This window comes from Populus euphratica, unplaced genomic scaffold (assembly GCF_000495115.2).
Source record: "Populus euphratica unplaced genomic scaffold, PopEup_1.0 scaffold3786.1, whole genome shotgun sequence".
In the NCBI taxonomy this organism is placed as follows: Eukaryota; Viridiplantae; Streptophyta; class Magnoliopsida; order Malpighiales; family Salicaceae; genus Populus; species Populus euphratica.
In genome coordinates, this window is record NW_011503603.1 from 1 (window position 1) to 9,494 (window position 9,494).

General features: G+C 37.8%; 2 protein-coding genes across 3 annotated transcripts; one reads left to right on the plus strand and one right to left on the minus strand.

Annotated features, from left to right (window-relative positions):
• Positions 1–27: 27 nt before the first annotated feature.
• Positions 28–3,418, plus strand: LOC105119867 (probable beta-D-xylosidase 7). 2 transcript variants are annotated; one of them, XR_841205.1, is made up of 5 exons: positions 28–282; positions 371–468; positions 986–1,750; positions 1,871–2,559; positions 2,656–3,418. XR_841205.1 is itself a non-coding variant. In XM_011018060.1 (4 exons), exons 1-4 carry the CDS (start codon positions 191–193, stop codon positions 2,455–2,457), a joined length of 1,542 nt encoding a protein of 513 aa, XP_011016362.1. In that variant the 5' UTR covers positions 28–190; the 3' UTR covers positions 2,458–2,654. The 2 variants fall into 2 exon arrangements, 1 of the variants encoding a protein (XP_011016362.1); XM_011018060.1 differs by lacking the exon at positions 2,656–3,418 and having other exon boundaries at positions 1,871–2,654.
• Positions 3,419–4,783: 1,365 nt separating this feature from the next.
• On the minus strand, positions 4,784–6,967 carry LOC105119868 (metallophosphoesterase 1-like). Its single transcript, XM_011018061.1, has 4 exons — positions 6,564–6,967; positions 5,848–6,437; positions 5,379–5,462; positions 4,784–5,155 (listed from the first exon to the last, which is right to left on the minus strand). The coding sequence occupies exons 1-4, from the start codon at positions 6,828–6,830 to the stop codon at positions 4,885–4,887; spliced, it is 1,212 nt and encodes a 403-aa protein (XP_011016363.1). The 5' UTR covers positions 6,831–6,967; the 3' UTR covers positions 4,784–4,884.
• Positions 6,968–9,494: the final 2,527 nt, after the last annotated feature.

Below are 9,494 nucleotides of genomic sequence, written 5' to 3' on the forward strand. Positions count from 1 at the left end.
AGTAGTTTATTTTCCTTTCTTAAAATTAATCAAATCTATATTTAAGATATTCAAGTTAAAATGAAATTCTCTGCCGTTTCATTTACATACCAGCACCTTTTTCTGGGTTTAGGTCACATTGCAGGATTTAGCGGATACGTACCAGCCTCCATTCCAGAGCTGCATACAAGAAGGAAAAGCTAGTGGGATAATGTGTGCTTATAATCGTGTTAATGGGGTCCCAAATTGTGCAGATCACAATCTATTGTCCAAAAAGGCCAGAGGGCAGTGGGGCTTCTACGGGTAAGGAGAAAAATGTTGAAAAGAAGGATTTTTTTCTCTCTTTTAAGAAAAATGATCATTGGTGTTTTGTTCTTGGAAAAATAATCAGGTACATCACATCAGATTGTGATGCAGTCGCCATAATTCACGATGATCAGGGATACGCTAAATCACCAGAAGATGCTGTTGCAGATGTACTTAAAGCCGGTATTGTGATTCTCTCCTTTTGCACGGCCATACTAGAGCCTGTACTTGTTTGCAAGTTAAATGAACACATCAAATAAGCAAAAATAGTGTAGATATTCAATGAACAAAAGAATCGTGTGGCCACAAGTGGAAAGATCCACCTTATTTGCATATCTGGTCCAGTGTGTTTGATTTTTGATATAACAGTAAAAATAAAAATAAAAAAAGTCCCAAGGAAAGAATCCCTTGGACAATTGTACCACTAAATAGCGTTTCCTTTAGACAAAGCTATAAATAAAGTGCAAAGGTTTTGCATTTTTCCTGAAACAGTGAAATGATCAAGACATCAAGGAACAGGTCTCAATTCACAGTAGCAATGATATAGGCTTGCGTGTTACTACCAAACAGCCACAACAGTTAGTTAAGGAACTAGTTTCAACTTTCTAATTTCAAGAGAAAAAACATATGAAGTGCATAAATAGTTGTAGTTTTACTTGCCTGTCGTCTAATTTCTTAGACAAGCAAAAAAATATTTCAGGGATGGATGTTAACTGTGGTGATTACTTGAAGAACTACACCAAATCAGCTGTCAAAAAGAAAAAATTGCCGGAATCTGAAATAGACAGAGCCCTTCACAACCTTTTCTCTATAAGGATGAGATTAGGACTATTCAATGGCAATCCCGCTAAACAGCCTTATGGCAACATTGCTCCAGACCAAGTCTGTTCCCAAGAGCATCAGGCTCTAGCCCTAAAAGCAGCTCAAGATGGCATAGTCCTGCTAAAGAATCCTGATAAGCTTCTCCCGCTTTCAAAATTGGAAACCAAGTCCCTTGCAGTTATTGGCCCCAATGCTAATAATTCAACGAAACTTCTTGGAAACTATTTTGGTCCACCCTGTAAAACTGTTACACCACTGCAAGGATTGCAGAATTATATCAAGAACACTAGGTATCACCCAGGTTGCAGTAGGGTTGCATGCTCTTCAGCTTCAATAAATCAAGCAGTAAAAATCGCGAAGGTGGCAGATCAAGTGATATTGGTTCTGGGACTAGATCAAACTCAGGAGAAGGAGGACCACGATCGTGTGGACCTGGTGCTCCCAGGGAAGCAGCGGGAGCTGATAACTGCTGTAGCAAAAGCTGCAAAAAAACCAGTTGTTCTGGTGCTTTTTTGTGGAGGTCCAGTAGATGTATCTTTCGCCAAATATGATCAGAACATTGGAAGCATTATATGGGCTGGCTATCCAGGTGAAGCTGGAGGAACTGCACTGGCACAAATTATATTTGGCGACCATAACCCAGGTGAATTTTTAAGTGTTTGCGCAGATTAATTTGATCTGGTAATGGCATGGGAAAGAAGGGATGGATACTTTACTGCTAAACTATTTTCAATTGAATGATGTTCATCTTGTTGCCATGCAGGAGGGAGATTGCCAATGACTTGGTATCCACAAGATTTCACCAAAGTACCAATGACAGACATGAGAATGCGTCCTCAACTATCTTCAGGCTATCCTGGCCGTACTTACAGGTTCTACAACGGGAAAAAGGTTTTTGAATTCGGCTATGGTCTCAGCTACTCAAACTATTCTTATGAGCTTGCTTCTGATACACAGAACAAGCTCCACTTGAGAGCTTCAAGTAATCAACTAACTAAGAACTCAAATACTATAAGACACAAGCTAATTTCAGATATTGGTAAAGAACTCTGCGAAAAAAGTAAGTTTACAGTTATTGTCAGAGTTAAAAACCATGGAGGGATGGCAGGTAAGCATCCAGTGTTGCTTTTTGTGAGGCAAGCAAATCCTGGAAATGAAAGGCCAATCAAAAAGTTGGTTGGATTCCAAACTGTGAATTTAAATGCAGGGGAGAATGCTGAAATTCAATATGAGCTGAGCCCTTGCGAGCACCTTAGCAGTCCTGACGATCGTGGTTTGATGGTGATGGAAGAAGGATCTCAGTTCTTTCTTATTGGAGACAAGGAATACCCAATCACTATAATATTATAGTACTCGGTAATGATTCTTTATGATATGACTCTGCCATGGAACGTGTTTGGTAATTGGGATACAGAGGCTTTGTCAATGCACAAATAGAAGATCTCAGAATAGGTTTCTTCACTTCAATATTTTCCCAAATTTTGTAGTCTAGGTAGAAAAAAAAAAGACTGATTTTTGGTTATTTCTGTTTATTTATATGCTTTAAAGCTGGCTAAGTCGAAGGTGCAATGGAGAGATTTAGGCCGTCATTGAAGGAATCACTGCATGATGGGAACCTGGCGATCGTTCGTGGATTTGAAGGATTCATCTTTTTATTCAGGCACCGTAACAGCTCAGAAAGTAATGCATAGCGCAGATATTCCTTTTTTGGCAGATATTCTTATTTTTCCTAAAAATTATCAAACGTCACAGATCCTCAATATCAACATTATTGCGGGACTTTGTCCCGCAAAGTTCAGTTCTACAGTAAAATTTCTGCCATAACCAAAGTTTGCCTTCATGAATCTCAAAGCTTTCAGGACACTTCTTTGATAACCCATCTAGCAACCCGAAGACGCAGGATTCACTGCCCTCCAGTAGCATTTATACTCTGGCATAATCATCTCACTTTACTTCGTTTTCTCAGCAACCAAACAAAAAAGTTCAGTTCTACAGTAAAATTTCTGCCATAACCAAAGTTTGCCTTCATGAATCTCAAAGCTTTCAGGACCCTTCTTTGATAACCCATCTAGCAACCCGAGGACGAAGGATTCACTGCCCTCCAGTAGCATTTATACTCTGGCATAATCATCTCACTTTAATTCGTTTTCTCAGCAACCAAACAAAACATATTTGAGAGGGAGGGAGGGAGGAGATGAGAGACGTGAGAAAGCTTGTGGATGACTACTTTTGGGTTTAATTTAGGGTTGGGATTTGGAAGAGGGAGGGGCAAAGAGAAAGGGGGGCTAGTTTAAAGAAAGTTATACCTCTCCTTTTTTTTTTTAGATTTTTAAAATCAAACTTGTTAAAAGAAAATTTTAATTTTTTATTCGGATAATTTTTTCTCTCGGTTTAGTTTTCTAGTTAATTTTTTTTTTTAGATTTAATTAGTTTTTTCAAGTTTTTCTCACCCTTACCACTTATCAATTCTTATCAATTTTGAGTTGAGAGACTAAGCTCATCTAAGCATATATTATAGAATTTTATTATTGGATTTTAACTTATATAATTTTGTTGAATTTTTTATTTAATGGGCTATAAGCTAAATTGTTGGTTGTAATTAGAATTTTATTATTTATACGTAATTTTTTACATTACTATAGTTTTGAAGAATTAATAAAAGTTGCAAAGATAGACTTTTCTTCCTCTCCCTTTCCCCTCCTTTTCAGCTCCTACTTCCAAGCTACTTCTTTTCTTCTTCCTTCTTTCCCCTCTTTACTTCTCAAATCTTACTTTTCTCGGACTGAATACCAGCATCGTCACCGGACCTTGTTCTTATAGAACACGCTTAAAAAAGAATATACAACTTATGCCATCTATTCATTTCTTATCAACAAACTCACAGCATGAAACAACAAAAGTTGCGTCTCATAATGTGGAGTCATCCACAGCATCCTTACTCATGTCCTTCGTCATCTGAACCACAGCCTCCATACTCGTGTGATTCATCTGACCCATCATAAAAAAACGTACGCTTTTTGCAAAACGACACTGCCTATAAGCCAAAGAGCAGAATAACTTGTCTCCAGACTAACATCATACATCATTATATACAAACAGCAGAATAAGTTTTTGAGTGTTAAAACTTGCGTGAAAACCATAACCGAATTGCTTTAAGTTGAATTTTATCATATACATTAAATTTTATGTGATTGGTGCACATAACTAATTGAATTTTTTTAAAAAAAAAAATAGAATTAAGGAGAATTTATTGGAGCATAAAGAAATGCAGTCGATCCTCTCTCTCTAGAAGTTTAGCATGCCGACATGGTACTCAATTCTTGAATATTAAAATTGCTCAAGCTTCTTTGTCCTATGAGGATTGTGAGACACGCATCATTTATATGTACATCACTATTTGAACAAATATCATTATATCACAACTTCTATTTGCTGCCTTTAAAGAGAAGTAGAAGCACACAAATAAATTGACAACTAGGACTGAAGGAAAAGCTGCAAGGGGATATGGGTTTTTTTTAACAGTAGAGAATTTATTGCCATAAAAAATCAGGTATATTTGTCCAAAATACCTAGTGATGAATAGTGGCATTGCAAAAAAAAATAACTGAAATGGAAAATAGTGATGCTAAATGAGAATTTCCCAGACTGGCCTGCCCCTGTATCTCTGTTTCACTGATTCTAAAGAAATGATTGTTTCATGATTAACAGTAAGAAAAAAGAAAGGTCATAATTTTGAAGAATGCAACAAAAATGTATAGGAGAGGGATTTCCCCATCACTATCTTAGACACATGTTGTAAGGTTTATTTGCCACAAGCCCTAATGTGATTAGCAGAAACAAAATCAAAGTGTATGCTATTAGTACATGAGATTCCCTGGCAAGGGAACAGTAGCTGACACTTACAGTATTCCCACCACTTCTGAATGTGGCAAAAACAAACCCGGGGTCATCCCTTGCTTTCCATGTCATTGCAGGGACAGTTATCTCGCGTGTCCCATCTGAGTGTGTGTGATCACAAAATTCATGTGTATGCGCACTGAAAACAATCCTGCAAACAAGGGCAAGGGCCACGGGTAATCATCTTAAGAAGTCACTGTTTGATGCACTCTAGGAAAATACCAGAAGGCATCGAGCATCAACAATACTAGTATATCTACTTCATCTGCTCTTTAAACTCGAAATGAGTATGTGAAACACATTATCGGCCAATATTCTCTTTTCCACAATAAATGCAACTAGTATCCATGATGCATAAAGATTTGTAAGAATACCTTGGTTTAAGAGCCTGAAATATGTACTGCGTAGCATTTGGAGGGATTGTATGCCATAACTCATAGGGAGCACCAGTATATCCCCTGAAGGAAACAATAAGGAAACTTTAAGAAACAGAACTCCCAATCACGCAAGTTCAAGCAAGCAAATTCATAAGACAGAATAAAAGGCACGTAGAAAGGACTATAAACTACCATCGGAAGACAACTAAGCATTGCAAAACTTTAGAAAACATATGACTCCATGTCTTGGCTATCGCTCAACAATAACACAGGGAGCTCAACATCATGCTTGTACCTCCACGTTTAACTTAAAGTGATGAGTGCATAAACAAATATTGATTATATGACATGAAAAAAGTGTGCAAAACATCACTGTTAACATGACAGGATCCTATCACTATTAGCAGTGAAAACATGCGAAGAATAAAAATCCATTGATATCAGCATATGCAAGAATTGCACCCACCTGCTACTCTCTAATGCATTCAAGCCCTGACGTAAGGGCATGGGAGCTTTGCTAACAATATTCCCTTCCTTACAACCACCATTTTCCGCTCGATGCAATGGAAAATGAAGTAAGAGGACAGGACCTAATCCAGATGTCACTAAATCCTTTCTCCGCCCAAAACTATCAGACATTTTCGTAAATTCTCCATAATCACTCATTTCTTTCTCCGAATCCATCCATGAACCTATTCTTTCCATCTCTACAGCCTTCTCAACACTAAACCTCAACTTATTATTACCACAAAGCAATGCAGCCGCGTTAAGGGAAACAAAACTAACATTGTCAATATCAAACGCACCACAACCAGATGAATCTAGCCCCGGAAAACTCCTAGCTATCCAATAAACTGAATTTGAGTCGAGCCCACTGCACCCTCCAACATCCATATCACCAAGAACAACATGAAATGGAAGTTCAATAAATGGCCCTATCATTCCATGAAACTGATGCAACACTGATACCCATTTACCCCTCGTCAATGTCGACCCTCTCGCCGAAACATCCCCCATTACCAGCAGCATGTCAGGCTTTAAAGAATAAAAAGATTTCTGTTTCCCATAGAAAAGATTAGAATCCATTTCTTCTTCTAATTAAACATCGAGATTAAAGTTTAAAAAAAAGAGAGAGAGAAAGAGAGAATGAGAAAGAGAGAGAGAGAGATGAATTGTTGTTACCTTGAAAACCTTGGACATGTAATAATCTCTAAAATAGAGGTTAAAAAAGCTAGTGTCAGATCCTAAGAGTAATAAATTGGCAACCAACATGACTTTCAAAACCTCATCGTTGTCGTTTTCCTCTTCAACGACGTCGTGTTCCTGTTGGTTGAGATCTGTGTTGGGTACGATGTTGCAAGAAGGGATTGAAATCCAGTGTTCGTAAAAGAATAGGGAGAGGAATAGTAGGAGAGATAGGAGTGGTTTCCATGGAAATAATAGGACCATTGTTGTTTTATTGGGAGAGTAACACGGGGAGCTGAAATTTAGGGTTTCCGTTCGAAGCCATTGCTGTTGATTTTTTACTGTTTTATTTCATCGGATTAGCCTTTTGACTTCTGTGGATTTCACATTTGGTGCTCTCCGTTACCGTCAACTTCGTCAGGCGTCAGCCGTTTCTTTTAAAATGGGTGCAGTCGGATTCACAGCCCTACACGTTTGATTTGGGCCCGGACCTGCAATGGTAATATCCATTCTACTAAACTTGGGTGGGGATAATTATGCTATCCTTATTATGAGTAATTATTATCAGATCAGGTCGTTTCTGTGCAGGGAACATGACGAGAGGCGAAGAAACAAATATAAAAGTTTGGTAGCTCGACACGCAAATATAAAATTTGAGGGAGGGGGGGGGGGAATTTACAAATTATTCTCTTGAGTATACTCAATATCCATTTTACGCGGGCATGTCAAATTATTGTGGCCTTGCTGGTAGCATGTTGGACGTCTCATTTTCATACCTTTTCTTAACATTTTGGTGCACCAATGAGTTGGCTCTCCGATCTCACACTCGGCATGGCACCGAGACTTCCAAAAATTAATAGCAAAATTGAAACAATAAACTTGTCAACTAGTTTTAAAATAAATTAAAAATATTAAAACATGCACCTGTTATATAGATTTTAAAAACTATATGTCACTCGTAAGGTACTCACTAATGATCTTTATATCTGATTCTCGAAGTAAAATTATCCCTTTGACATCGTAGTAATCTATCATGGGCTTGTATGCTACAAGTATAGCTGTTCTGTCTTGTCAGTGTGATGGTGTTTCACATTAATTTTTGGAAAGCAAATATATTTTTTCAGTGGGCTAAAGATGACCGTTAACAATCCATCCATTAAATGGACATAATACCTGATGACAATCTTGAACTTTACTTTAGGAGTAGAAGCCTTTCCTTTCAAAAAAAAAAAAAAAAGGTTCAAAGCAATACTCGGCAGCCATATGTTTATTCAAGTGTACTCAAATCTTCAAGATCTTAAAGATTCTTTGAAAGAATTCACTGAAATTTCAAGTTCTTAATGATCCTCTAAAATATTCACCAAAGTTCAAGATTTCAAGAATCCTCCAAAATGATTCATCAAAATTTTAAGTTTCTGAGGTTTCTCTTGAAAAGGTTTACAAAATTTCATGTCTCGCTACCTGATTTTCAAGTCTCCAAGGATTCCCTTGAAAATATTCACCTAAATCCCCAAGTCCAGTGGCTGTGAAGTGTCCGGGATACTACCAAATTCTCGAGTCATATAAAATACATAAATTTAGAAGTGAGATTCATAAATAAAAATATAGAAAATTTGGAGACAAAAATATTTTTTTTAAAAAAAAAGTAAAAAGAGAGCTAAAGAGAGTGAAATAAAAATTCCCTCCAAAAAAAATATTCACTGTCTTCCAAAAGATTTTTTTTTGAAAAAAAACTACCTAGCTGCCCCAATTAACCACACGCCCCTCATTCAGCAACCACACACGATCCTTCTCCATTTACTACCAAAACTCACCAAGCACCCAACTGTCCAGCTCCTGACACCAACCACAGCCTGTCCCTCAAGTCTCCTGTGGTAAATTTTATTCTTAAAAGTGCGTTTTTTGTTTTTTAAAATTTATTTTTTGAATTATCACAACAAAATATCAAACAATACTTAAAATATAATTTAAAACTAAAAAAAAAATAAGAAAAAAACAACGTTGAAAAGCAATTTCAAACAAGACCCTGGCCTCACAACCAAACGCACCTTCCACATACCAGAAAACCTATTCCCTCACTAAACCGAACCTTCACCGTCTCTTTCTCTCCAGGAGACCAGACCCAAATCAGCCATGATCAAAGCCGTCTTCGCCGCCAAATACTACTAAAATCTGCTCAAAATCAGCCATGAAAGTCCCAATTAACTAGACCCAATTATAGCTTATCTTAGCTCAAATTCCAGCTTGAAATCTCAATCAAAACCAAGTAGAATCTTTACCGAAACAAACCCAAACATCCCTTTACCCGCAAATAACCCAGCCACTACCAGCAAAACCAGACAAAACAGCTCCACCATACCCACGGCTACGCCAAGACCATTGTCCCCATCTTCAACAAAAAAACCATACCCACCGACGATATAGAAAAAACAACGCAAGCCCAAATCTTCCACCTGAAGCAGACATCAGATCACCATCTCCCCCATCCACTACCGCCAATAGCAGGTCTGGGGAAATTAAAGCTCGTGTTTAAGAAAGATGGGATCAGCACTGCTGGGAATTCTAGCCAAATCAGTGATGACGCTGGGGTTGTGTTGCTCATGAAATGAAGTGTTGTTGTGCGCAAGGGATCGCCCATTTTTGGTGTATTCAGGACATATGCTATTGTTGGTGTGGATCCTGACGTCATGGGTGGAAGCCTGGTTTTTGTCGTGCCAGCTGCAGCAAAGGCTGCTGGTTTAAAACTTCAGTTGATGTATTGCCGCAAGAGGTTGGAGATTGTTCCACAAAAGATCAACCTCAATGAGGATGCAATGGCCATTGGACACATTCTCTGGGCACTCTACGTGTTTGATGCAAGTTGTACACTTCGTGTTTTGTTTTTTAATTGAAATAGAATATTTTAGTTCAGACTATTTTAGCGTGTAC

What these genes read in the sequence shown, in the direction of transcription:
- LOC105119867 (XM_011018060.1), top strand. Translation starts at nt 191, where the DNA reads ATGTGTGCTTATAATCGTGTTAATGGGGTCCCAAATTGTGCAGATCAC. An exon ending in GGGCAGTGGGGCTTCTACGG is followed by an intron (nt 283 to 370) that starts GTAAGGAGAAAA and finishes AAAAATAATCAG; the next exon opens with GTACATCACATCAGATTGTG. An exon ending in TGCAGATGTACTTAAAGCCG is followed by an intron (nt 469 to 985) that starts GTATTGTGATTC and finishes AAAATATTTCAG; the next exon opens with GGATGGATGTTAACTGTGGT.
- LOC105119868 (XM_011018061.1), bottom strand. Translation starts at nt 6,830, where the DNA reads ATGGTCCTATTATTTCCATGGAAACCACTCCTATCTCTCCTACTATTC. An exon ending in AATGCATTAGAGAGTAGCAG is followed by an intron (nt 5,463 to 5,847) that starts GTGGGTGCAATT and finishes TGTTTCCTTCAG; the next exon opens with GGGATATACTGGTGCTCCCT. An exon ending in TTTCAGGCTCTTAAACCAAG is followed by an intron (nt 5,156 to 5,378) that starts GTATTCTTACAA and finishes CCTTGTTTGCAG; the next exon opens with GATTGTTTTCAGTGCGCATA.